The 27,589-nt window shown below is 38.7% G+C and overlaps 1 protein-coding gene across 4 annotated transcripts in view; it reads left to right on the top strand.

Annotated features, from left to right (window-relative positions):
* The first annotated feature begins 515 nt into the window (after positions 1-515).
* INTU (inturned planar cell polarity protein) overlaps positions 516-27,589 on the top strand; it is a 92,018-nt gene continuing 64,944 nt past the window's right edge. For 2 of the 4 annotated variants that reach the window (XM_059876012.1, XM_005217555.5), the window contains exons 1-2: positions 9,698-9,932; positions 22,312-22,850. In XM_059876012.1, the coding sequence (XP_059731995.1) occupies positions 9,787-9,932; positions 22,312-22,850 (685 nt within the window). In that variant the 5' untranslated portion in view covers positions 9,698-9,786. Of the gene's footprint in view, positions 691-9,697; positions 9,933-22,311; positions 22,851-27,589 lie in introns of those variants that run through there. The other 2 variants (XM_010813739.3, NM_001205855.1) reach the window with 2 other exon arrangements.

Below are 27,589 nucleotides of genomic sequence, written 5' to 3'. Positions count from 1 at the left end.
CCCTCTACTCTTCCTGTTCTTGGCCCTCCAAGCTGCAGGTGGTAGCTTCTTGGGGGCGGTGCGTGGACACGGATGTCCCTCGCCTGGGACAGCCTTGCGATTCGAGAAGGAAGACTGAAGAGCACTAGGCGGCGAAAGAGCGCAGCTTCGGGCGCGGGGCTGGAGACGCTCGACGGCTGGCCGCGGGCGCTCGGGACCCTGCTGAGAGCTCGATCAAGCGGGAGGGGCGAGGGGCCCAGACGGGGAAGCGGGGAGCCCCGGACTTGGTCAGCCCCAGGTGGGGTGGCGGCCGACAGAGCGCCCATCTGCCCGGGTCCTCCGGCGCAGGGGCGGTCCGGCCGCGGGCCCTGGGGTTTCCGAGATCCGCGCAGCTTGGCCCGAGGGCGAAGGAGAGGGAGGGCGCTCGCTAACACCTCAGCCCTTCAGTCCCAGGTTCTTTCGCAACGGAAGCGGGCAGCCTTTTCCTTCAGCTCTCGGTTTCCCGGCGGCGGCCCGAGCCGTGCCCCAGGCAGGCGGCGCCTCGAGCGCCCCGGGAGAGACCTCGCCGACCTCTGCGCCTAATATCTGCTGTGCGCCTTTGCAGCGATTGTTTGCAGTGGGCATGTTTCAGGTGGGCAGGGCCAGCATCCCCAAACCTGCCGCCCACAGCCTGGAGGACCTGGACTCTGTGCAGCGCGTCCTCTTACACAGGTCAGTGCTGGGCCGGGGTATTCGGCGAAAGACCTCCCTTCGTTCCCGGGGAGGATGGCGAGGGGAGGGGCGACCTTTCCTTCCGGGGTCTTGCCGGGAACGTCTCTTTTGGGATTCTTCTCCGTGCGGTCCTCCGGATGGGAGTTGAGTCCTAGCCTCCACCCCTTCCAGAATCGGGTGCCTCGGATTCACCCGATTTGGTCGCGGGGAGTCTACCTCCGCGCGGGACCTGGTTATCCACTTCACTGCAAAATACATCACTTTCTTACTATACACGGCGGGGGGGGGGGGGGGGGGAGCCAAGCTGCTCTTTCAACACCTCTAAACTTTCTCCAGGATTAAAAAAAAAAAAAAAAAAAAGAGCTGAGAGTTTTGTTTGGATTTTGGTTGTGATCTGAATTAGAAGGAGCTACTTTTTAACAATTCTAAATTCTACGTGCCACCACCACAGACCCATATAGATTCACGGATGCGCGTCCACACACATAACTGCACAAAAGAAACGTGAGCTCGTCTCAGAAGGGTGAGAATCCCAACTTGCCGGTAAACTGCTAATGTAGTCATTTACTTTGTCTAACCTTAAACTTTATAAAAAATGGACTAACAAACATTAAATCCCATGGTAACGGTAAGCGGTTTATGGAAGAAAAAGTAAGAATTCACATGGAGAGCAAATTCTCTTTCCATTCTAAGATTAAGAGAGAATGGTTGAAAGGCCAGGCAGCTAATGCTGCTTTAGTTCTAGGAAAGCCTGGACTTGGTAAGACATAATGTGGGGAAAACTCTTTTAGAAATATATCAAAAGTATCTCTTGAATACATTTGTAGGGAGAAAGTGTAAGTGGCGCTTAGTAAGTAACTGTCAGGGGGAGGCTTATGTGAGTTCTCTCATCTGCAAACGTTTCATGTGACCCTTTTAAGTCTTTGTACAAAACCATATGAGCTGTAGAAATCCTGTTCTGTTAGAAGTGTGAGTAAAGAAGAAAGACATCGTGCAAGGAAGAAATCGGGTCTCTTCGATTTTAAAACTGTCTTCTGAAACCTGCAATTTTCCACAGTTGGTTTTCTTCTCTTCTTCCCCCTGGAGAGCCCCTGCCATAAACAATAAAATATTATCAAATGAGCAACTAAAAGGGGATTCTGCTAAATTCCCAAAGACAATTCTCCCTGCATTTGATAAAATTACAGTCCAGGAATAAGCCCCCAAAGTATTAACTAGAAATTCATTCACAGCATGACTTTGATAAAGTCAGGAGGACTGTTTGTTTTAAATGCTTAAAACTCTGATGCAACAGAATTCCTTCATGTTTTAAATGTCAGGTGCCAAAAAATTCCAAACTGACTAACACTACAGGCTTTCGGATCCAAAGCACAAACCTGTCTGAATGAACCGGGACAAAAGAGCATGTTTAAACTATAGCCATCAAAACTGAGATGATTATTTCAGAAGTAAGTAGTGGAGTGTTTCTGGAATAAACCTGCTCAGTATATGAAAAGCTACTTTATCTGAATTACAAATAACTGCTCCCACATGCTATAGGAACCAATGGGATCTGAAACTGTAAGTGTCTTTGTCAATATGATGGCTAATAATTCTCTATTTTTAACATTCTCTGAAAATCTTTCTGCTTTTGCAATACATTATTTTTGTTTTCAAACAGATTTATTTAAAAATTTCAGACATCTATAGATGTTTCTATTTCATTTAATGAAGATAGATTTTCACACAAGTTTATGTATAATCAAATGTCTTTTGCTAGTATATGCAAAGATTTGTTGAGACATAATATAATAGAAATTAGAGAAGTCAGATAACCTTTAAATTACACTCATTTATCATCACAGTTCTCAAGCTCTAGACCAGTGCGTGGCCTATGTTTTTATATCAGTCTTACAAAATTTTTATGTTTTTCCTTTAAAACATCCCTTGTAAGATAGCCACAAAATTTGAGCAGTTGCATTAAAGAAACCAGTAGCCATGAGCCATAGAAATTTTATAGACAAGAGAAAATAGAAGACTATTCTATTTTTACATCTTAAAGGATGATTCTTCTGAGTGTTTATTTTTTAATTACTTGTATATTTTCCATTGTAAATATGGTTTTCAAAATGTAAAGCGTTAAATTGCTATGCTTTTGAAAAAGATACTTCAGCCAAACAAAGACTGAAGCAAAGTGCCAAATTTTTCTCTGCATGAGGTGTTAGCTTCAAAATATGTCAGTATTAAAATGAAACAATAGCTCGGCAAAAAATATTCAGCTATTCTGTTTTTTGATAAAAAGTTACATACAGGTTGTTTGAGTCAGGGACTCAAAGCTTCATTATTGCATTTCTCAGGTATTTTACTTAAATAAAATCAATAAATATTTGTGTCAATCTTGATTATAGGAAGTACCCAAATAATATTAGCACTCAAATTTTGCAGATTTTTAAAAAATGTGTGCACAAGGTTACTCCAATTTACTCATTCCCTTGGAGTCCTATTCTGTTACATACTACATAGTTGTGGGACTTGGCAAGACAACCTGTCTATACTTTCCTGTTCATTCTGTAATATATCCACCTTACAGAGTGGTGGGTAAACTTCAGGTGATATTTAAATGCTCTATAAAATGAAAGTTCTATGAAATAAAAAGAATTCTGTTTACAAGTAATCCCTAAGAAATTAAAACAAAACACAAAAGGATACCTATTTCTAAACACTCTGAGAAAATTCAGCTAAGTGACTTTTGTCCAAAGCCTAAAGGCTAATGTATTATTCTGGTCCAGGCTAGAGTGCCAGCATTTTGATGCTTCAAAGGAAGTGAGCTAAATGTGAATCTCTGAAAATGTTTGATGACCTAAATTGGCAACAGCAAAATAAGCATCTTTAAAATACTTCAACTATCCAGAAGTCTCAGGGGTAAAGGATGTCCCATTAGATAATAATCCTGATGAATAAAATATCCTCTTAAATTCAAAAAGTAAAAACTAAAATCAGTAAGATCAAAGCTCTTTGAAAATACAGTATATATCACACACTGCTCTATTTCCTAACATGTAAGACATTAAATTGCAAAGTTTATCTCATTTAGTTCTTAGCAACCCTGTATAGTTGGCAGGGATTATTATTGCTGTCTTCAGATGAAGAAATTGATTGTGTTCACAGTCAGTTGGTTATTAGTCCCAGAATCAGGATGAGAACCTGGCTCCCCTAACTGGGGAATGCATGGCGCTTATGGATTATCAAGCATTTTCATAGTTGTTATTATTGTAGTGTTTGACAGATAGCGACTTTCTAAAGATATTACTGAGGGTACTTGACGCTCATTTAGAAGCTATGGTTTTTGTAAATCTCATGTGTTTCCCACTTTTTTCTTCATCAGCAGATTGTCAGGCATTAAGAATTTTTACTGCTGTGTATTCCTGTTTTGATTGTCAGCTACTGATCTATGGCAGTAGAACAGTTCACCAAATTTGTTAGAATTTGTAAATGAAAATATGAAATGAGAATAGTAGGAGTAAGTGAACTGGGTTTTGGGTTCAGCTTTGTGCCATCTACTTTAGTTAGCTTTATGCTCACTTCTAGATTCTCATCTATATTCCATTATTGTTCAGATGCAGTATGCATGATCTTAGAACAAATTCCATGCATTCTTATAGGTAGTTCAATTTTTATACAGGAAAGTGAAATTTTCCATCATAATGCAATTCTATAAACATGAGATTGCTGAAATGTTATGTATTATGAATCTATCCCAAATTTGAAAAATTCCACATTATGTAGTCTCAGGTTTTAAAATGCTATTTTGCCGAGTCTACCAGTTAATTATTCATGATTTTAAAATGACTGTGGTTGTCAGTATTACTATATAGCTCATGAATTACTATTTCCATCTTCACAATTAAGGCAATATTAATTAGTTCCTAATAGACCTCTGTTACATGAGTTTTTATCTTGCAATTAAAATTTTTTTAATGGACATGACCTCCTGTGGCCCTATTTTCATTTAGTTCTCATTGCTAGCTTATATTACTATTTAGGAAAGAGCTCTTGAACCTGCTAAAGATACTAAATATTTAATTATGGTCTTATCTGGTGTATTTTATGTCAGTATTGTATTGTTTGCCTAGTTGAGATGGTAATCAATGGAATAAGGACCTGATGTCTCATGTATTAAACTAAACATATTTGGGCCTCAGAAGATGGCTGGCTATTTGTAGTGGAACAGAAAATAAGAATATACCTAGGCCTGGGAATTCCCTGTAGCCTACTGGTTAGGATTTTGGGCTTCACTTCTATGGCCCAGAGTTCAGCTCCTGGTCAGGAAACTGAGACCAGGCAAGCCTCCAAGTGCAGCCACAAAAAAAAAAAAAGAACCTAAATCTTTTGAGTCTTTCTGCAAAGTCAGTATTCTTACAAAGTCCTTGAAAATTCTTTTCCATTCTTCATCCTCTCCAATACATCTAATGGTATCAAATATTAATTTAGTTAAATATGATATATAAAGTTAGAAATGTGGAAATCAGATTACCCTCAAATTTTAAATAAGAATTTTAAAGGATTGCTATTATTTCTTCTTCTGTGAAAGATCAGGCAAAGGGAAAACTTTTTCTGGGGAGGGGGAGGAATTTTGTTCATTAAACTTATGGAAATTAAGTTGACATAACTCAAATACTTACCTAGTGTGAAAGAACTTTTCCTAAAGATATACTTTTATGTGACACTTCTTGCCCTGGTTCAACCTTATGTAAGATAGAAGACTGAAAAAAAAAAAAGTCATGTCTTCTAGGAATTGTCATTTGGTAGCAAATATAGATGTATTCCTACATAATTTAGATACTAGGCAGACTGGCAGTTAATTAGAACTTTATGTGATATGTTATAAAGGGAAGGTGGAAAGAGGAATTCTTACTAAGGTAGGAAAAGAGCCTGGGGAGACTTCTTGCAAAAAATACAACTCGAAATTGGATCTTGAAGGAAAATGTAGTGTTTTGGATAAGCAGCATTCCATAGTGAGAGATCTGCGTGAGTAAATGATCTACAGAAGAGTTAAAAAAAATCTGACACTTTACGTGTTAGGTATTTTACATGCATTGACTCATTGGATTCAACAGTCCTGTGAAATAGGTACCGATATCCTAACTCACAGGTAGGAAAAGTAAAGTGTGGAGAGATTTTTCACTCAAGATTAAACCCATGATTGTTTCTAAGGCAGGGAGAGTTCTGCTGCCAGGCTCAAAACTAGGAGGTGGGAATGGGTTCCTGTTTAGGAGATGGTCAGTGGGCCTGTAAGTAGGAAGCATAGAACCAAAGGAAGGCTAAGGGCAGTTTTTCCCAAGTTTTCCTTTAACTTGAGGATCACTAGGGCTACTTTTCAAAACAGAGCTTTTCAGGCTCCTCCCCTGGAGATCCTGATCTTGTTGAAGTGGGGTAGGATCCTAAAGCTGTATGTTTAACAAGCATCTCAGTTAAGATGTGTCGATTAGTTAAGTTCGACAGTTTGATTAACTTGATTAATGTATAGTAGGAAATAAAGTCTCTAATTCCATATTAGTGCTCAGTTATTTGTAGAACTGGAAGGTATTGTTTTTAGAGACTTCACAATTTGGATTTTATTCTCTGTTTAATGGGGTGGCATTGTGACTTATGAGCAGGGTATGAAATTATCAGATGCTTATAGAAAAAAATGAAGTGTTATTTATAGTAGAAAATGTGTGCATGCATGCTAAGGGACTTAAGTCATGTCTGACTCTTTGCAACCTATGGACTATAGCCTGCCACGTCCTCTGTCCATGGGATTCTCCAGGCAAGAATACTGAAGTGGGTTGCCATTTCCTCCTCCAGGGTATCTTCCCAACCCAGGGATCGAACCTGTGTCTCTTATGTCTCCTGCATTAGTAGGTGGGTTCTTTACCACTAGCGCCTTTGTTAAAATTTAAAATGTCTTTTTTTTTTTTTTTTAATTTCCAATAAGGTGCTTTTAAAATGAGGAAAGTCTAACTTTATTAAAGAGGCACTGAAAGCATTTTAATTTTAGAATGGAATCTTAGGGATTGTGGTGAGAATATGTATGTTTTAAGATGAAACACAATATAACTATTATAGCAATTCCACCTTTTAATAGTATCTCTAATTTTAAAAGTAATACACCTTTATTTGGGTGGGGGGTACTCAATATTGATGGAAATATGTTTCTTTTCTTTCCGGACTCTACTCTCTTGAGGCTTCTGACTCCATTACTTTCCCCATCACTTTTACCTGGCAAGACTGTCTTCTAACTACTAGAGAAAATAAACACCATCACGTGGAGACTGCCTTAGCCTCCTGAGTGCCACTGGCAAGTCAGCATCCACACCTGCACCCTCCTCTGGGTACCAACTTCAGAGACGAGGTGTTGAGCAAGGTCATATCTCTCCATCTGTTCCTTAGGTGCCATCTCTTTCTGTCATCATCCCTTTACCCATTTATCCCTTTATGAACTAGTCCCCTGTTTTCTAATATTTGTGGTATGTGGACTTCTCTTTTCAGGAAAGACTTACAGATTTCCAGGGATGACAAACTTTACTCTAATTTAAAATAAGCAGGTATAAGCTCTGTGTTTTACAGCTCTTTCATAAGATAAAAACAATTTATAAATTAATACAAATAAACTGCAAAACAAAATTCAGTAGCTAGTTAACAATTATTAAAAAGCAAATTTAGAAATCAATACAAATAAAACCATTCAGATCAGATCAGATCAGATCAGTCGCTTAGTCGTGTCCGACTCTTTGGGACCCCATGAATCGCAGCACGCCAGGCCTCCCTGTCCATCACCAACTCCCAGAGTTCACTCAGACTCACGTCCATCGAGTCAGTGATGACATCCAGCCATCTCATCCTCTGTCGTCCCCTTCTCCTCCTGCCCCCAATCCCTCACAGCATCAGAGTCTTTTCCAATGAGTCAGCTCTTTGCATGAGGTGGCCAAAGTACTGGAGTTTCAGCTTTAGCATCATTCCTTCCAAAGAAATCCCAGGGCTGATCTCCTTCAGAATGGACTGGTTGGATCTCCTTGCAGTCCAAGGGACTCTCAAGAGTCTTCTCCAACACCACAGTTCAAAAGCATCAATTCTTTGGCGCTCAGCCTTTTTCACAGTCCAACTCTCACATCCATACATGACCACTGGAAAAACCATAGCCTTGACTAGACGAACCTTTGTTGGCAAAGTAATGTATCTGCTTTTGAATATGCTATCTAGGTTGGTCATAACTTTCCTTCCAAGGAGCAAGCGTCTAACCCTAACCCTAAAACCATTAAACTTAGGATATTCAAATATACATAATTTAATGTGACAAATGAAACTACATTGCAGCTTGAAAGTTTAAATATTTAATGGCTACTGCCCAGGTTCTTTTGGGCAATATATATGCATATATCTCTCTGGGCTATGGGATGACTCATCTTTCACTACTCTTCACTGTTTGGAACATACTATTCTGTAATGACAAGATAAGTTAAGCCTTCCTCTAAGAAATCTGCTGTGGCCCTACATGTCCCAAGTTTGTTTTCCTTTGGGTATTCCATTAGAACTCTGTATTTACCACAGTACACTATATGTTATGAATTGCACATTCATCTTTCAGTCTCTACCATCTACCCATATAGTTTAAGTTGAATCCCCAGCCCTCATCCATTGAGATCATAAAATAACATTAAGATCTTTTTAAAAAATTAACAGCTATAATAGGAACATTTTCCCATGCATTGCTTTTGAAAACATTTCTATTAACATCATAATATTGATCATACTTTATATATAAAGACATTTAACTTTTACCCTTTTGCTGAACATTAAGCTTGCTTTCAGCTTTTTATTTTTATAAGTTTTATAAATTTTATTTGCAGCTCTTATTTTCTCAGAATAGATCTCTAATACTGAATTACTCATCTCTAATGGAAAAGACCCTGATGCTGGGAGGGATTGGGGGCAGGAGGAGAAGGGGATGACAGAGGATGAGATGGCTGGATGGTATCACCGACTCAATGGACATGAGTTTGGGTAAGCTCTGGGAATTGGTGATGGACAGGGAGGCCTGGCTTGCAGTGATTCATGGGGTCACAAAGAGTTGGACACGACTCAGCGACTGAACTGAACTGAACTGAATAGCTGAATTACTGGGTGCTGAGGAGTAAATATAATCTAATGGTTAATGACTTCGCTCTTGTTGGCTTTGTTTCCTGCTACCCGTGTGACCATAAACAAGATGAATAACACCTCTCTAAGCTTCAGTTTCCTTATTTTTGTATAGATAAATTTAGTTCATGTATGTTCATATACCCATGAATAGAACAAGTAATTAGAGCAATGGCCGAATCTAAATAAGTGCTATTATTTTGTACATTCCAAAAATAGTTGGTGCAAGTATTCGCAAAAGACAGGTAAATTTTACCTGTGTACACTTCGGACTTCGGTGATGAGAACACTTCATCAAATTATAAAATTTTCAGCTAGAAAATGAACACGCAGTTGATTTCACAATATTGGCACCAATTTGAAGCACCTCTACAACATCTGCTTGGAAGAACTGTGAAAATATTTACTTCTGTGAAACAGTAAGAAAACCAAAGAAATAATGGCGCATATTTACATTAACACCTACATGGCATTGCTTAAAAGCGTCCATTCCAAGCACGTACAGAGAGGTAGAAGGTAGTTTTCCTTTACTCTAGGGAAACCCAGGCGGAGCCCATCTAAGGTTTTGGACAGGCTTTCGGCGTAGCAACAAAGTGCAAACTGCAAGAAAAAAAAAACCCAGTGGGCCTCCACTAGTTTTAGCAAGTTAAGCTGTTCCAAATGAGTGTCTTTCGGGGAGCGTAAGTGGTTAAGTTTTAGCTTCTTCCATTCTTCCCGGATGTCCTAGAAATTTTAGTTCATTGGCTCCTTTCTGTGGATCTCAGTTCTCTCCAAGAAGCTTCCCCGTCTCCCTGGCAACCTGAGCTGCCACCAATTGCAGCTGAGGATTGGTGGTCACGTGGCCCCGCTCGCTTCCCGAGAGGAGGCAACATGGCGGCGCCGGCAAGCAGTAGATGCGGGGTTTGAATTACTCTGCTTTTAGCAGCGGCATCCCTGCTGATGGCGTCTCTGCCGTTGTGCGGTTCGGTTCGGAGCCCAGAGGGACTCCCTGGAGACCCTTCATCACAAGAAGATCGTCAGGATTATGATCCTGAAGATCCGGTCAGCGGCTCGGGTTCATACTCCCCTACGAGTACAGACTCTAAGTAAGGTTCTCGAAGAGGGACAATTAAATCCATCCTTTCTGTCCCGAAAGTGTACACGTGGGCTGGGGAGACTTCGAGAGTGTTGGCGTGGTAGAGAATAAGTGTTTGAGGTTCTATAATAAGTGGGGGTTATTTGCACCAGGTTTCAGCTGTGCGATGTGAGCCGAAATGACTGTTACTGTACATTCTTTGTTATTGTAGGTTTTAAGGAGGAGGGTCTCTTTGGTGAGTTTAGTATCAGAGTATAATCTGCTAGAGTGTTCACAAAATTCTGTTCTGTCGCAGTGTCTTCTTGCTTTGGTGTCATGATCTTTGTGACTTTAATCTCAATAGTATTTAGAGTGAAGGGACACCTTCTAAGTTTGGTCAGCTATTTAAGTTATGTAGGTTTTTATGCCGTTATAAAACTGAATAGATGTATAAAAGAAAGTAGATCAACCCTAGCCTCACCAAAGAGAACAAGCTCTCAACTTTTTTGGGGGTGTTTCTGCTTTATTTTAGCTTTCAGGGGGATGGTATTTCTGCTGTATTTTCCTATGAACTTCCATGGTTTTCTTGTTTTCTGTTTTGTGTCATAATGTAACTTTTAAATACAGAGTATCTCAAGTATTATTTTCTACTTTCTTATCCCTAAAAATGATGCAAAGTTATTTTTGTTCACAGTACCCAATGCTGCTTCAGTTTTGAAGGCATTTATCCCTTGCTGCTATGGATTGAGAACTTTTTGGAAAGGTCAATTAAAGTAATTAGTGTTTGCTTGAAACAACTAGCTGTGAAACTGTTCTGGTGCCAAAGCATCAATCAGTGACTGCCATATATAGTCATTCTTAGAATGACATTTTATATGTATTTTAAAATAACAGGAGTCTTTAATGTGTATTTAGGAGTATCAGTTACTTGGCAGTTATTTTCACCCATAGGTATGTAAAACATTTTTATCATTATCTTTAAAAAGTAGGAGGAGAAAACCATCACTACTGGCTGCTTAAATGTGTTCTAGAGGCTTAATGAGGACAGATTATATTCTGGAAGACTTGAGCAAATTAAAGAATATCAAATACTTTGTGTAATCTTCTACTGTGGTCATTTAAAAAATAATTTAGAAATTCATGGCTGTCAAGCCAGGCTGCTTGAAGGGAAGTGTGGATTATGTGGAACCTTCTTTGGTCTTGCTATTGGAGCCATAGACAATGTGAGATTCAAACTCTTGGTTTCTCTACATCTTAGAATCACACACTTTTAGTCCAGAGAGCATCTATAATCTTTTTAAGGTCACACAGTTGAGTGCTGTCAGTGGAGAAATTTAGGAGACCTGTTTTCAAAGGGGGTGTTTTGATTTTGATGAATAAATAAATGAGCTAGCCCTGTTACCTGGAAAGTGAGCAAGCTAAGGACCTTGTGTCAGAAAATGTGTTATTTCAAAGCATTTTGTGATTCAGAGAGTTGGACAGGACTGGAGCGACTTAGCATGCATGTATGCATTAGAGAAGGAAATGGCAACCCACTCCAGTATTCTTGCCTGGAGAATCCCAGGGACAGAGGAGCCTGGTGGGCAGCCGTCTACGGAGTCGCACAGAGTCGGACATGACTGAAGCGACTTAGCAGCAGCAATGTGATTCTGAATACATGTATATATGTATTATATTTTAGTTTTTTCTTTAATGGCCTTTAAATTTTCTGTATCAGTCATTTCCTGGTCACTCCATATGTCCCAGTATCTTTAACATCCTAATAATAAGACTACAGGAAATCTCAAATGTAAACTGTTTAGCTGGTCTACATTTCAAGTCCTACCAAGATACAGATTTTATGGCTGTCATTTCTTGGTGTTTAGAACGTACGAGTTGATATACTGACCTGACCAGGTAGGCTTCTGTCGGTTTTTTCCTTATGATATTTACCTCCCTAAGGTGCAGAGTCACCAGTGCAAGTGATGGCCTTCCCAGCTTGGACAGTACACTGGAACACGTGGATCAAAGATGCAGGGATGTGAACCTAAGCTTTCTCATCAAAGCTAAGAGATGAATTGCTTGTTGTCTTTCATTGCCTACATGGAGGTTATTAAGGAAGTTACGCCACTTACTGATTCACATAAAGTGTTCTGAACTTTCAAGGTTCCAGTTAATTTCTGCATATTCTTTCTGGAAATTGTCATTGTTTCTGACATGCTTTGAAACTGAAAACCAATTTGAGCTGCAAGTTATTGTCAATACAGAATTAATAAGTTTATCATTTTTTAGAGAAGATGTCTTTAAGGTACATTCTGGTTATAGTACTTTTAATAGGTACTTTTAAGAGGAAATTTTTAAATTAGTGCAGTACCTCCTAACCTGGCATATTGGCTAGTCCCTGAGGAAGCTTCAGAGGTAATACTGGAGGGTGGGTTGGGTTGAGGGAACCATTGACTAGTTTTCAGTCCTGAAATGACAGAAATACTTTACTTGGAATAACTCCATGTTTCTTTGCTTTGGTTTACAGTTATCCTACTCATTGAAGCCACGGGTTTGTGTTGGCCAAAGTTACCAGTTTTCATAAAATTGACCTAGAGTTTTGATTTTTCAAAGTGAATTGTTTATTGTTGTGAGTTTTAAAACTTTGACTGATGGGGAGAAAAAGGGATACTTTAGAAGGAGAATTCAGCTATAAAAAGCTAAAGAATGTCCACTGAAAATAAGAAGACTGACTGGAGAAGAGAAATATGTCCTTTAAACTTTTTTTCTGGGATATTTCAACATCTTTATTGAAGTGTAACTGACATATAATAAATCATACATATTTAAAGTGCACAATTTGATAAGTTTTGACATGTATACATCTGCCAAGATAATGCACATATCCTTGTCTTCCAGAAGTTTCCCTGTGTGCCTCCCCAATACTACTCATGCCTGCCTCACTCCTTACAACCACTTATCTGCTTTCTGTACTGATAGATCAGTTTGTATTTCCAGAGTTTTATAAAAATGAAATCATACAGTATGGACTCTTTTTTGTCTAGCTTCTTCTACTCTGCATACTTATTTTGAGACTCATTCATATTGTTGCCTAAATGTAGTTTTCTCCTTTTTATTTCAGAATAGGACTCCATTTATTTCTGAATAGGATTGAGCATAGTTATTTTGAGATTCATTTTGTTACTTAGATGTAGTTCTTTCCTTTTTGTTTCTGAATAGAATTCCTTGGATATATCAAAATTTGTCTTTTTCTTGGGTTTTAATGTGGGAAGGTGCTAAGTGAAGAATCAAAATGTTTCATTCAGAGTTGTGGTGCAATATATTATTAATAATATCCAGCTTAGTACAATATTTTCCTTTTTCTCTCCTACTCTGAACCTTGACTTCTCTTTTCTTTTAATTTTTCTTTTATCAAATTATATCGATTAAAAAGTGAAACAGTATGTAGCTAGGTTTATGATGAGATAATGGTAATTCTCTGCCACCATCTCCATCTCAGCATATTGAAAAGAATTCATTGTCTGCCTAGTTCCCCACTAGTGTTGCCCATCTCATTTGCTGACCTCACTCTGTTTTTACTCAGGTCTTCAGATCTGATAAGTCTCCAATCCTGTTGACTTACTTTTCTAATATCCACCCTACCACCTCCTTCCCCTTCTCACAGGCACCGCCTTACTTAAACTGCTCGCATGTCCCTTATACCAGTGGAGTAGCCGTATAACTGGTCTGGGTGCTTCTAATTTCTCCTGTTTGCTGTCTTTCTTCCATATAGCTGACTGTGTTTACTTTCTAAACTACAGTTCTAAATTGTTTTTCTTGTAGAGAACCTATTACAAAAAGATACAGTGTAGCAGTTTGGATCAAAAGTATAATTAAACACACGCATGAATATTACCAACAAAGCTAACTAAAATGAAGTTGATATCCATGTCCTTATGATCATCCTTATGATCAGGAAAAGAAGGCTGAGATTAAAAAACTTATCTAATATTTCAGGTTTGATCACTGCAGACTATTGTTCAAAGAATTCAGCCACTTCAATTACAATGAAATTTCTTATAATGTAGCCTGAAACAACTGAAACTTTTACTGATTTTTTCAGTATCCATAGCATATTTGCAATGTCAAAATAATTTTTTCAGGAGATTATTATGAGAGGCATTTTGGTTCAGTGTAATAAGTACTAGATTAAGAGTAGGGTTCTGAAAACCTGAAAGTGTTGACATTTTAATTTCATCAAGTTTTCTCTGGTTTTTAGGAATTCAGAATTAATTCTTGGGTATAACTTATTACTTTACAAGATGTCTCAAGAGTGCTATATTCTAAGGGGCAAACACTTGAAGAGAAAATAAAGGCTAAATGTATAAGCTTTTCTGTCTCTTTGGAAATGAAATCTTTGTCTGGCTGCCTTAGAAAAGACATGCTTTTCTTTAACATAAAAACTGTCTTCCTGGTAACTGGGAAACTTTATGAGCCTTCATCTTTTTTAACTTTTATTTTAAAATTGAAAATATTAGAATAATTTTGTTAGGGCAGTGTAACTCCTATGTGTGATGCTATATAGTGGTTGGATGATACATGGCATTATACATTTGTCTAAACCTGTAGATTGTACAACACCAAGAATAAACAGTAACGTAAATTGTGGATTTGGGGTGATTATGATTATGAGTTTATCAATTGTAATAAATGAACCACACTGGTGAAGGATGTTGATAGTGGAGGAGGTCATGCATGTCATGGGGAGGGAGTATATGAAAAGTTGCTGTACCTTCAGCTCAGTTTTGCTGTGAACCTGAAACTGCTCTAAAAAGAAAAATCTATTAAATCATTTTTCTACTCAAAAGCTTTTTGTCCTCCCAGATAAATTCCAGATTCCTTAGGATGCTTTTTAAAGCTATTTTAGATCTGTTCTTTAGCCTCTCAGATCCATCTTTGATGATCTTCCTTTAAGTCACCTTTATTCCTACTTGTCTTAGCTCTGGCCACTAATTTAAAAACATCCTAGGGAATTCCCTGGTGGTCCAGTGGTTAGGACTCCATGCTTCCACTGCAGGGGGCACAGGTTCTCCCTAGTTAGAGAACCAAGATCCCACAAGCCATGTAACATAGCAAAGAAAAAAAGAATCCTAAACTGAGTGGTATATAAACAGTAGAAATTTATTTCTCACAGCTCTGGAGACTGGAAGTCCAAGGTCAAGATATCAACATGGCCAAGTTCTGGTGAGGGCCCTCTTCCAAGTTACAGACTGCACATTCTCATTGTATTCTCACATAGTAGAGAGGAGAAACAAGTTCTCTGTGGCTCTTCTAAGGGCATTAATTCCATTCATGAGGGCTCCACCCTTGTGACCTCATCTAATTCTAATTACATCCCAAGGGCCTCACCTCCTGATACCATTGCATTGGGGGGTAGTGTTTCAAAATATGAATTCTGGGGGAACATAAGAATTCAGTGCATAATATTATTACACTGAAATGGTCACCCATTCTCATTCCTAAATGTTCTTTTACTCCTCCTACACTTTGTACATACTTTGTTCTCTCTGTTTGAAATACCTTTTCTTCCTGTCTCTACTTGTCATCATCATTCAAGATCCCATTTAAGTGCTACTTTCTCCTGGAACCTTAATTGATCCTTTTTAGACTTAATTGTAATGGCACCCCACTCCAGTACTCTTGCCTGGAAACTCCCATGGACGGAGGAGACTGGTAGGCTACAGTCCATGGGGTCGCGGAGAGTCCGACATGACTGAGCGACCTCACTTTCACTTTTCACTTTCATGCATCGGAGAAGGAAATGGCAACCCACTCCAGTGTTCTTGCCTGGAGAATCCCAGGGACAGCGAAGCCTGGTGGGCTGCCGTCCATGGGGTCGCACAGAGTCAGACACGACTGAAGCGACTTAGCAGCAGTGGATCACAACAAACTGTGGAAAATTCTTAAAGAGATGGGAATACCAGACCACCTTACCTGTCTCCTGAGAAGCCTGTATGCAGGTCAAGAACCAGACAGCTAACTGATTCAAAATTGGAAAAGGAGTATGTCATGGCTGTATATTGTCACCCTGCTTATTTAACTTATATGCAGAGTACATCATGCAAAATGCCACAGCTGGAATCAAGATTGAATGAATCACAAGCTAGAATGAAGATTGCCAGGAGAAATACCAACAACCTCAGATATGCAGATGATACCGCTCTAATGGCAGAAAGTGAAAAAGAAATAAAGAGCCTCTTGATGAGCATGAAAGAGGAGAGTGAAAAAGTTGGCTTGAAACTCAACATTAAAAAAGATTATGGCATCTGGCCCCATCACTTCATGGCAAATAGAAGAGGCAGAAGTGGAAGCAGTGACAGGTTTTATTTTCTTGGGCTCCAAAATCACTGCAGATGGGGACTGCAGCCTTGAAATTAAAAGATGCTTGCTCCTTGGAAGAAAAGCTATGACCAACCTAGGCAGCATATTACAAAGCAGAGACATTACTTTCCCAACAAAGGTCCATGTAATCAAAGCTATGGTTTTTCCAGTAGTCGTGTATGGATGTGAGAGTGAGACTGTTAAGAAAGCTGAACACCAAAGAATTGATGTTTTTGAACTGTGGTGTTGAAGAAGTCTCTTGAGAGTCCCTTGGACACCAAGGAGATACAACCAGTCAATCCTAAAGGAAATCGACCTTGAATATTCATTGGAAGGACTGATGCTGAAGCTGAAGGTCCAGTACTTTGGCCCCCTGATGTGAAAAGCCACCCACTGGAAAAGACCCTGATGCTTGGAAAGGTTGAAGGCAAAGGAGAAGAGGACTCAGAGGATGAGACGGTTCGATGGCATCACCAACTTAATGGATGTGAATCTGAGCAAACTCCAGGAGATAGTGAAGAACAGAGAAGCCTGGCGTGCTATAGTCCATGGAGTCACACACAGTCATACACAACTTAGCAACTGAACAATAACAAGATTTAATTTGTCCAGTAACAGTTTTTCTTCTGTGTTGTTGTTGTTTAGTCACTAAATAATGTCTGACTGTTTGTGACCTCATGGCCAGCTCCTCTGTCCATGGGATTTCCCAGGCAAGAATACTGGAGGGGATTGTCATTTCCTTTTCTGGGCAGTCTTCCTGACCCAGGGATCGAACCCACGTCTCCATTGCAGGCAGACTCTTTTACTCCTGTACCGCCAGGGAAGCCCTTGTTTTCTTTATAGCAGTTTTCATTCCTCACTTTTGGCACTTGTGTTTGAGCTAGATGAAGAGCTGTCTGTCCACCTGACTTCTTTTAAAAGCACAGTAAAGTTCTAGCAGAAACCGATTTGCTAGTCTGTGTTTCCAGTTCTACCAGAGTTAGACCATATCCTTAACTTAGTGCACTGTAGACTTGCCCCGTTTAGCTGAAGTATTGGGATAGGAGATGGGGTCATTATTAGCATAGTTCCAGTGGAGATGTGTCCCTGGTGTAAAGAGTTCTTTCAGGCAACAGGTTCACAGTTGTTAGCTCACTGGCTCACCCCTTCTCTGTTGTGCTTCACATTTGTTCCAGTGGTGGCTGTGGCTGGACTGGAAGGAACACCATCAGCCCACCCCAGGTTCCCCACCTTCTCAAGCTAGCACAGATTTTATCCATTAAAAATCATTGTTTCCTTTTAGAAAACAGGGAGAAGACTTTGGAGATGAAAATTTAGATATTGCTGGTAGACAGAACATAGAAATGAAAACACAGAAAAGCATTACGCAGACCAGTCCTTACTGAACCAAGCCCCAGTGGAATCCATGATAATTTGTCATGCTGCTTTTGTTGTGTGTGGTTTTCTCTGTCCCTAGACTTGCCCTGCTGTACCTATTAGTACTATGTAACTACATAGCCACATGTGTTGGCTGCCTAGGTAAAGCATGTGTGCTTTTCCCACTAAAAGTAAAAAAGTATAACGTAAGAGGTTTGAAATTGTAGCCAAAATCTGTTTTCCTTAAGGAAATGTGCCGTGAGGGCTGGCTGTTTCATAATGTTTTTCTCATTCTTGTGGTGACCAAGGAAATGCTGATGCTATTTCACTTGGATAAAATGCTGACATTAATGCAGCTAAGGATGTGAGAGATTCCATAACTTAGAAGAAGAAAAAAAGATGTAGTATCAACATGGAATTCTTGAATACATCAATAATTGAGCAGTGTATTAGCATTATCTAAAGTTTGTTTTCTTTAATATATTTCTGTTACAGCTTATGTAAGCAAACTATCTGCAAATTAGCAAGTTTTTCTCTAGGAAGAAGGCCTCTGCCCATATTTACCACATCATTTAGAGTTTGAACCCAGTTGATGTGCCATCAAACTTTGCAGGCCGACTATAAATACACAGTTATTTCTGTTTAGAGCAAAGCAGAATAAACCAAGTAAGAATCTCATTGAAAGACATTTGCACAATAACAGCTTTGCAGCTTGCACCATAGGATCTCAGAAAACGAGAGGAAAGGATATTTATGTTAATATTGATTACTGTGATTTTTATATATCATAAAATCTTAATTAAAACTGGTAGACTTAAAAATGAATCTTTTATTTTGGAATAAATTTATGTTTACAGAAAAGTTGCGAAGGTAGTACAAAGAGTTTCTGTAAATTCTTCACCCAGGTTTTCTCTGATGTTAACCTTTTACACAAATATGGTACGTTTGTCAAAACTAACATTAGTAATGTTAGTTAGTAATGTCAAAATTAACATTAGTACAGTCCTATTAACTAAACTGACTTTATTCAGACTTCACCGTTCCTCTGCTTAAGTCCTTTTTCGGTTCCCAGATCCAGTCCAGAGTATCATAAGTGAAAATCTCAAAAGAACAGTTTGAACCAAGGTCTGTGACTTCTCAGTTCATTTTCCTTTTATTATGTGTTTTGTCTTCATTTGTATACTACAGTCATTTCCTTGTCTTTATTTTTGTCTCTTACCCCCTTTTTAAAAATTTCTTCCTCTTCTTAAAAAGCAAATTATTCTGCTTAAAGTGAATTATTTTTTAAATCTAGAGGTTAAGAAAATGGATCTCATTCATTGCTGGTGGAAATGTGAATTGCTACAGTCTTTGGGTAAAAATGTATATGTATATACATATATATCACAAGTGTATATATATGTGTGTGTATGTACATATATATATTTTCCTACATAAAAGGATGGTTATTGTATTGTTGTTCATAGGCACACCCCCCGCCAAAAAAAAGTGAATGTAAAGCTTATCAGTAGGTGAGTAATCAAATTCCCTATGTTTCCATAAGGGATATAGCCATTAGGGATTTCTAAATCATGATTTTAAGTGATAAATTATACAGGTGTGTGCATGTGCATATGTGTAGGTTCCAATCACTTTTTCAAAACAAACAGTAGCAGATTTCCCTATATATATATTATATTGTTATAAGAACATAGATTTTCAGAATTTTTTTTTATTGAAGTATAGTTGATATGCAATGTTATGTATCAATATATAATTCCAGTTAGTTTCTGGTATACAGCAAAGTGAATCAGTTGTACTTATATATCTATATTCTTTTTCATATTCTTTTCCATTTTGATTCATTACAGGATATTATAGTTCTTTGTGCTATATAGCATGACCTTGTGTGGTACATAGATTTTAACATCATTTATGTCAGAGAAAGGTAGAAAGGGAAGATGACCTGTACAATAATTACATGCCCATTTATGTAAAATGAGTCTGCCTATATATATAAGAAAGGATGCATGAAAGTACAAGTTGCCAACTAGAAATCTAATCAGCATCAATTCTTTCCTCCTGCTCATCATCACATCTAATCAGTCTCAACATCCTGGTGATTTTCAGGCATGTCTCAAATGTTTTTCCTGCTTTCCGTCTCCTCTCCCATTGCCTTAGTTATATCATATTTGCTTGGACTATGGAAGCAGTCCCCTGCATGGCCTCTTGAATTTTTGTCCACCTCAACTTCTTCTATCATCCTGTCAACGTAGAGCTGTTCAAAGGGTATCTGACTTGGAAACCCTCTACTAAAACTCTTCACTGATGCTCTCTTACCTACACAACAAAATCCAAATCTTTTGCAGGGGTCCCTTGCAAAATTAGAACTCCACATCTCCTATCATTCCCCAACTCACCAACTCTACTCTGACAACCACAGACGGGCTGTGGTTGTCCACATAGACCGAGGAGACTACCCGTCAAGGCCTTTGCTCATCCTGGTACTTTTGTTTAGAATTCTCATCTCGTCCTCTGCTTCAGCCTCCCAAGCCCTCCTCCCTGGCCACTTTAAAACTCACCTGTGTGGTCTCCCTACTGGAAAGTCTCCCTTGATCCCACCCTCAACTTGACCAAGCTGGATAAACTCTCTTTTGCACTGACCATGTGTATTGTTATGAGCTCTTTCTCAGTTTCTCCTCTCCTCTGGACAAGGGAGGGAACTGATGTTTTCATCACTGTAATTCTAGTACTCAGCACAGTGCCTGGCGCTGTTTATTTGTTCCACTACTGAATGCCACCCTCCCTGGCACACTTCCCTGCTGGGATCATTAACTCGTAACCAAAAAGTGGTTTCACATTCAGATTTTAGAGAATAAGATAAATCATGTTTAGCAGGGAGGGATAAATGTTTCTTTGGGATCACGTATCTTTAATATATAGGACTTCCCTGGTGGCTCAGATGGTAAAGCGTCTGTCTACAATGTGGGAGACCCGAGTTCGAGCCCTGGGTTGGGAAGATCCCCTGGAGAAGGAAATGGCAATCCACTCCAGTACTGTTGGCCTGGAAAATCCCATGGACAGAGGAGCCTGGTAGGCTACAGTCTATGCGGTCGCAAAGAGTCGGACATGACTGAGCATAATGATGATGATGATCTTTAATATAAATAACATAGCAGATTAAAAGGGTGAGATGATAAAGCAAATCAGCTTCATTCATTTTCTAATTGATATGTATCTCGTAAGTAATTGTGTATAATTATGGTATTTTCATTGTGCCATTTTAAATTATGGTACATTGTTATCTAATTTTTTATGGCAAGGACACAGTTATTTATCAGTAGAACTGCAGAGTTATTAAATGCTGATTTCTGCAGGTATAGATAGATATATTCAAAGCAACTGATAATGGTGAATAATACACATGTGCCTAAGTGCCTAAAATGATCCACACATTGGGGACCAGCAAGGGCCAAAGAAATGTTAGTTTTGATATCTGGGGATAGTTATGCTTTTTTTTTTTTTTTAACCAAACATATATAGTTGAAAATTCAGTATTAATTACCAACCACAGACCAGGGCAGTGGTTAGTTTCAGAGTGAGTAATAGAATAGTGCGTTTTTTTGGATTAATTTTCACGATATTTAGAAAGAGACACTTGACTCTTAAGTTAAAAGAACCACAGTTGCTAATAATAAATACTGCAGAAAATAGAGATGTCTTATAACTGAATGATGAGGACACAGATTATACCCTTTCATGCCAACGTATTACAGTACATGTTTCTGAAAAAACTCTCTCCACATGTTAGTTTTTTTCCACTGTAACAAATTTTGCTTTAAAGTATACCAATTTGAAAGGTAAACTGTAACATAGAACAGGATAGAGTTTGTGGTTAGTTCTGTTACCTTAAGAAGAGTATTTTTGTTTTTCAGTGCTGTTTCAATCACTTTAATAGCAACAATTTTGTTTTTTTCAATGTCCTACTTCCCAGTTAAAAGGTTTTTTTTTTTATAATCACATGATGGATTATGTAATATGTGGTTTACTTTTCCTGCTAAAATTGTTCATTAAAAAGAATTTTATGGAAATTTTAGGCTACAAAGTGATTATGATTAACTGTGATTGTATGATAAATTAGTTGATCTCAGCAAAGATTTTAGTCCATGGTGAGTGAATGTTCCTTTTTTTGAAACTTTATTATATAAACAAAGTCTCTTAATATTGGTAGGCTTTAGTTTTTGTTTTAGCATGTCAGCCATGATGAATAATTTCTATGCAAATAAGATGTTTTTATGTACAATTTCCAAATGTCTTACATCTGTGGACATAACTGCATAATCAACTACTAACATAAATTATTGTCCAGTGAAATTGTCTAAAGTGAACAAAAACCACACAGGGAATTAAATTTAAAAAACAAAACAGAACCTTAGATTCTAGAAGAGGGCCATCTCTTTTTTTCACTTGTTTTCTTTGCTATCACTGTGCCATTTTGATCCCGTCTCCTCCAACCTCAGTTCTTCAAGGCTCTACAAACAGCATTCTACAGTAAATAATGCTGATGCTCACAGTAAATTAGAAACAGTAAGGAGACTTTGAGATAATCAAGGAGCTTTCACCCTTCCCATCCCCCTTCACCCCAGCCCCTACCCTCATCCCCATGCTGGAAAGGCATAACTGTTTTTCTTATGTTTGGCTGCGATTCAGACTGTCTTTTTTCTTTTCCATAGTGACCTTGAGCCTGAATGGCTGGACAGTGTGCAGAAAAATGGAGAGCTGTTTTATTTGGAGTTGAGTGAGGATGAGGAGGAAAGCCTCCTTCCTGAAACACCTACCGTGAACCATGTCAGATTTAGTGAAAACGAGATTATTATCGAAGAAGATGATTACAGAGAAGGAAAAAAGTATGAACCCAAACTCAAGCGGTTTACCAAGATTTTAAAAAGTAAAAAACTTTTACCCAAGCGCTATAATAAAAAAAATAGTAATGCCAGCGGGCCAGTATCCATTCTAAAGCATCAGTCCAATCAGAAAATGGGAGTTATTGTCCAGCAGCGGCACAAAGATGTGAATATCTACGTAAACCCCAAAAAGCTAACGGTCACCAAAGCCAAAGAGCAGCTCAAGCTTCTGGAAGTACTTGTTGGGATTATCCATCAGACCAAGTGGAGCTGGAGAAGAACTGGAAAACAGGGCGGTGGAGAGAGGCTTGTGGTCCATGGCCTGCTGCCAGGAGGATCTGCAATGAAGAGTGGTCAGGTTTTAATTGGTAAGTCCTGCTGGTGAACATCAGTCCTTGTTTGCAGGGTTAATGGTTGATGATGCCTTGTGAGGAAAGGGATTAAAACAAAATTATACTGAGTCTCAACTAATTAAAGATTGCTCAATGATACTTGGACAATATCATTTGGGATATTTGGGACAGTAGTGAAATTGTAAGGATGGTGTACTGCAATGAGCAGTGTTCTTTAGACAAGCACTTTATGCACTGAATATGCATGCATACCTTATTCAGCCAGGGAACAACTTAACTAATTTTTGAGTTTTTATAAATTTTATTGCATCTTTGTTTTATTTGCTGACAAGAAAAAGAAAATTGACAGTACAGTGATAATTTAGGTTTGAATGACCTATATCCAATAACATGATACAAAAATATGTAATTTAAGAATAAAAATACTTTAAAATTGTATGTTTGGACTTAAGCACACTGAGTTCTTGGAGTGGTTTTTAAATGATTTCCTTTGGCACATTTAGCAACAGTGGTGTTACAAATAAGTTTCCTTTTATGGGCATTTGTCATAAAATATCCTACCAATTTTGAAGGGAAAATAATAAACCTATGAGTTATTCTGAATATGTGTTAAGATGAGCATTTTGTGTTGCTGATATATTTTAAGCTGTTGGATATATTTGAATTAGTAGCAACTTTATTACCTAAGATAAATTAGTTAAAGACGAGACTCTGTTGTTAATGAAACTTACAGGTATTAACAATTCTCAAAGCTGATGGTCTTAAGCTGACTCAGTCTGAGAGCTTTTGATAAAGGAGTTTTTTTAGATTCTTTAGAAACCATTTAAAATATTTTAAAAATATCTTTTACTTAAAAGTCCAACTTTTGTTTGTCATTGATGTAACAGATAATTTTTTGAGCATCTGCTAAATGCCAGGAATACAAAGGTTATACTAATGATCCAGTTACTTCTCTTAAGTAGCTCATACTGTTGTGAAGGGCTTCCCTTGTGGCTCAGCTAGAAAAGAATTTGCCTGCAATTCAGAGACCCCGGTTTGATATCTGGGTCGGGAAGATCCACTGGAGAAGGGATAGGCTACCCCCTCTAGTCTTCTGGCTTGGAGAATTCCATGGACTGTATAGTCCACGGAGTTGCAAAGAGTCAGACACGATTGAGTGACTTTCACTTAACTGTTGTGGAAGAGGTGGGTCAAAAATAAGCAGTTTCCTGCAGTGTGATAAATGCCACGATGGGGATTTGCAAGGGGGAATCTTACAGGAAGGGCATCTGTGCAAAGTGTGTGTTCTAACTGGTTGCAACAAGATCTCCATTTTCTCTCCTTAAAATGTATTTTGATACTCCTCCCATGGAGAGTTATAGTCTGAGTGGGTGTCTCTGCCCCGCCTCCCTGGCCTTGAACTTGGTTGGCCTGCGCCAGCAGCTTAATTGGTACTGTGTGACTTAAGAAGTGGGATCGTAAACAGGCAATGCTGCTTGCCTGTCACCATTCTGTGAGGAAGTGCTTGCCTGTCACTGTTCTGTGAGGACGCCCAGGTGGCATGAAGAGGCCTTGAGTAGTAGTATTCTGGCTGATGGCCCCAGCTGAGGCCCCAGCTACCCTTCCCAATGGCCACCAGATGTGAGTGAAGAGTCTGTCCAGGGAACTCCAGCCCCAGCCACTGTCCGGCTGCAGCTACATGAGAAGCCCTAGTGAGAACCTCAGCTGAACCCCATCCACCCCAGTACCGGGAGAGATAATAAATGGTGGTTGGTGTTTGTTTCTTTTTTTTTTTTTAACTGAGATATAATTGACATATTAGTTTCAGGTATACAGCATAATGATTTTATATTTGTGTATACTCTGAAATGATCACCACAATAAGTCTAGGAAGCATCCATCTTCACATATAGTTACAAAAATGATCAGTATTGTTTGAAGCTAGTGAGTTTTTAGTGATCACTTAGGCAGTAACAGGCACCTGGAACAGGATCTAGTGCATACTTTCATTCTCTGAAGTCCTCACCTTCCTTCTGTGTAAAGTTACAGGATTGGGCCACAATATCTCTAGGGTTTTTTCTTTTAGTTCTGTGAAAGGAGGCCAGCATACCTGCTTATGAAATCCTGCCTGGTTGTTGCAGGATTGCCACCATAATTGTAGGATCCCACATGCTGGAAAACCCCAGCTCATGTCCTCTCTTTATATTCACCTGGGGCCTTTGCTGGGAATACCCATTTGGACTGAGTTTTAGACAAATTTCTAAAATTTTTGTACCCATTTCTCTTGAAACTTAACAGAGAGGTCATTATGACCAGTTAGCCTCCTGTTCCTTATTTCTTTTCCCCTGATAATCACTCCAGTCTGCTGACCCTCCTAGGAATGCCAGTTACCTCTGGGTGTGATCTTTGTGCCTCTGTATGGGAGGAAAGAGAATCAACCAGAGAGGAAGACTACCAGGGTGGGCCTACTGTTTATTGTTAAAATAATTTAAAGGTACCCGAGATGCTAGTAGTCTACTTTATTAACTTGAGTGAGGTAGCATGTATTGTACTACAATTTATGCACTTTTCCTGCATGTGTACTAAATAGCAATAAAAAGTTAGAAAGAAAGATTATAACTTACAAATAAGTAGACAAGGAAATTTGTTGAAATAAAATGATTATTTCATCTTTGGCACAGGGCAAAATGCTTGGCTCATAATAAGCCCTCAAAAACATGTACTGAATGAATAAACTATGTAAAAAGAATACATGCAGGGTTATTGTTACCATCTTTCTAAATTCCATATATATGCGTTAGTATACTGTATTGGTGTTTTTCTTTCTGGCTTACTTCACTCTGTATAATAGGCTCCAGTTTCATCCACCTCATTAGAACTGATTCAAATGTATTCTTTGTAATGGCTGAGTAATACTCCATTATGTATATGTACCACAGCTTTCTTATCCATTCATCTGCTGATGGACATCTAGGTTGCTTCCATGTCCTGGCTATTATAAACAGTGCTGCGATGAATTTAGAAAGATGGTAACAATAACCCTGTATACGAGACAGCAAAAGAGACACTGATGTATAGAACAGTCTTTTGGACTCTGGGAGAGGGAGAGGGTGGGATGATTTGGGAGAATGGCATTGAAATATGTATAATATCATATATGAAATGAGTCGCCAGTCCAGGTTCCATGCACGATACTGGATGCTTGGGGCTGGTGCACTGGGATGACCCAGAGGGATGGTATGGGGAGGGAGGAGGGAGGAGGGTTCAGGATGGGGAACACATGTATACCTGTGGCAGATTCATTTCGATATATGGCAAAACCAATACAATATTGTAAAGTTAAAAAATAAAATTAAAAAAAAAAGAATACATGCAGGAAAAACAATTAGAAGTTAATATAAATACAGCAAAATGCTGTGGTGTTGGATTAGTGTGGGGGCTTTATGGGTGATTGTTGTCTGCTTTTTCAAGTTTTGAACTTTATGATTAAGCCCTGTAGTTTTAAAATTATATAATTTGGGAATAAAGAATGGATGATTTTTTTTCAGCATTTATTTTTTAAAATTCTCTGAGCAGTCATAGGTATTAAGCTTCTGAATAATGAATATTACCTCATAACCTAACTTACACCAGAGATATAAATCACTGCTAGGAAAGAGCCTTCGTCCTTGAATGCTTCATTGGGCAGATGCCCTCATTTATCAAGATCAGAAGTCCTGTTCCAAGTCGGGTATGTGTTCATACCCATCAGTGGACAATTGTAATGTCATGGTGAGTTTGCTAAATGCAAAGCACCTTGCTCAATTGCACAAGGTGCTTCTGTGGTGGTAATTCCTCACTTGTTTATCTCGCGGTGACGTGCACACTGCAGTCGCCCCACAGGCAGGAGGATCATGAGAGCTTTGTCCCGATCAGTGCAGCTTGCTCCGGGTGACCTGCCCTTGTCTCATTGGAGAGTGACCCACCGTTGGCTAAAGTCCCTTGAGCAGCACACTGAGACTGGTGACTCCTCTTTCTTTTCACGACAGCAGAAATCTGTTCTATTCTCACTCTTCTTTGCTGGTTTCTTGGGGGTTTTGCTCCCTTTCTTGGTGCCATTTTTGCTGTTCAGGCTGTCAAGGGCTTGCATGTTTATTTTTATATTTCTGTTAAAGTTTGACAGATAATAGCTCCTGAACCACCTGTAGCAGGTCCCCATCTCGGTCAAGAGCAAGTAGAAGTTCTCCTTTTATCTACATCCTAGAAACTGGCTATCATCTGTGTTTTTTTTTTTTTCTTCAAGATTATTATTCAGGTCATTTAAAATTAGGTGTTCTTTTAAGGATTGGGAAGGATAGGGTTAGAAGAAGTACACATTGGTATTCTAGACCCTGCATACCCTGAAGACTATTTCTGATGAAGAATAAACAAAGTTTTTATTTCAAGTTCTTTTTGTATCAACTTCTGATATGCTCCCCTGTGGTCACTAAATAGATTTGTTTTATATAATATTTGTGCTGTTTTGCTTTTAAATTTTAAAAAAATTTTGGAAGAGCTTTTTGATTTACTTTTAAAAATCATTTAAATTGAGGTGTTACTCTATAACATGCCCAAATCTTAAATGAATACTCAGTGAATTTTAACGTATCTATATACCTTTGTAACTACAACCCAGGTGGGTACTCATATGCTCCATGGTGCATCCTCCTTATTGGTACACCCACCAAAGATAATCTTCTAAAAGTCAGAAGTTTTCTAGCAACAGTTGATTTCACCTCTTCTTTAGCTTCATGTAT

This window comes from Bos taurus, chromosome 17, assembly GCF_002263795.3.
Source record: "Bos taurus isolate L1 Dominette 01449 registration number 42190680 breed Hereford chromosome 17, ARS-UCD2.0, whole genome shotgun sequence".
NCBI classification, from domain to species: domain Eukaryota; kingdom Metazoa; phylum Chordata; class Mammalia; order Artiodactyla; family Bovidae; genus Bos; species Bos taurus.
This window is presented reverse-complemented; position numbering and strand designations above follow the sequence as displayed.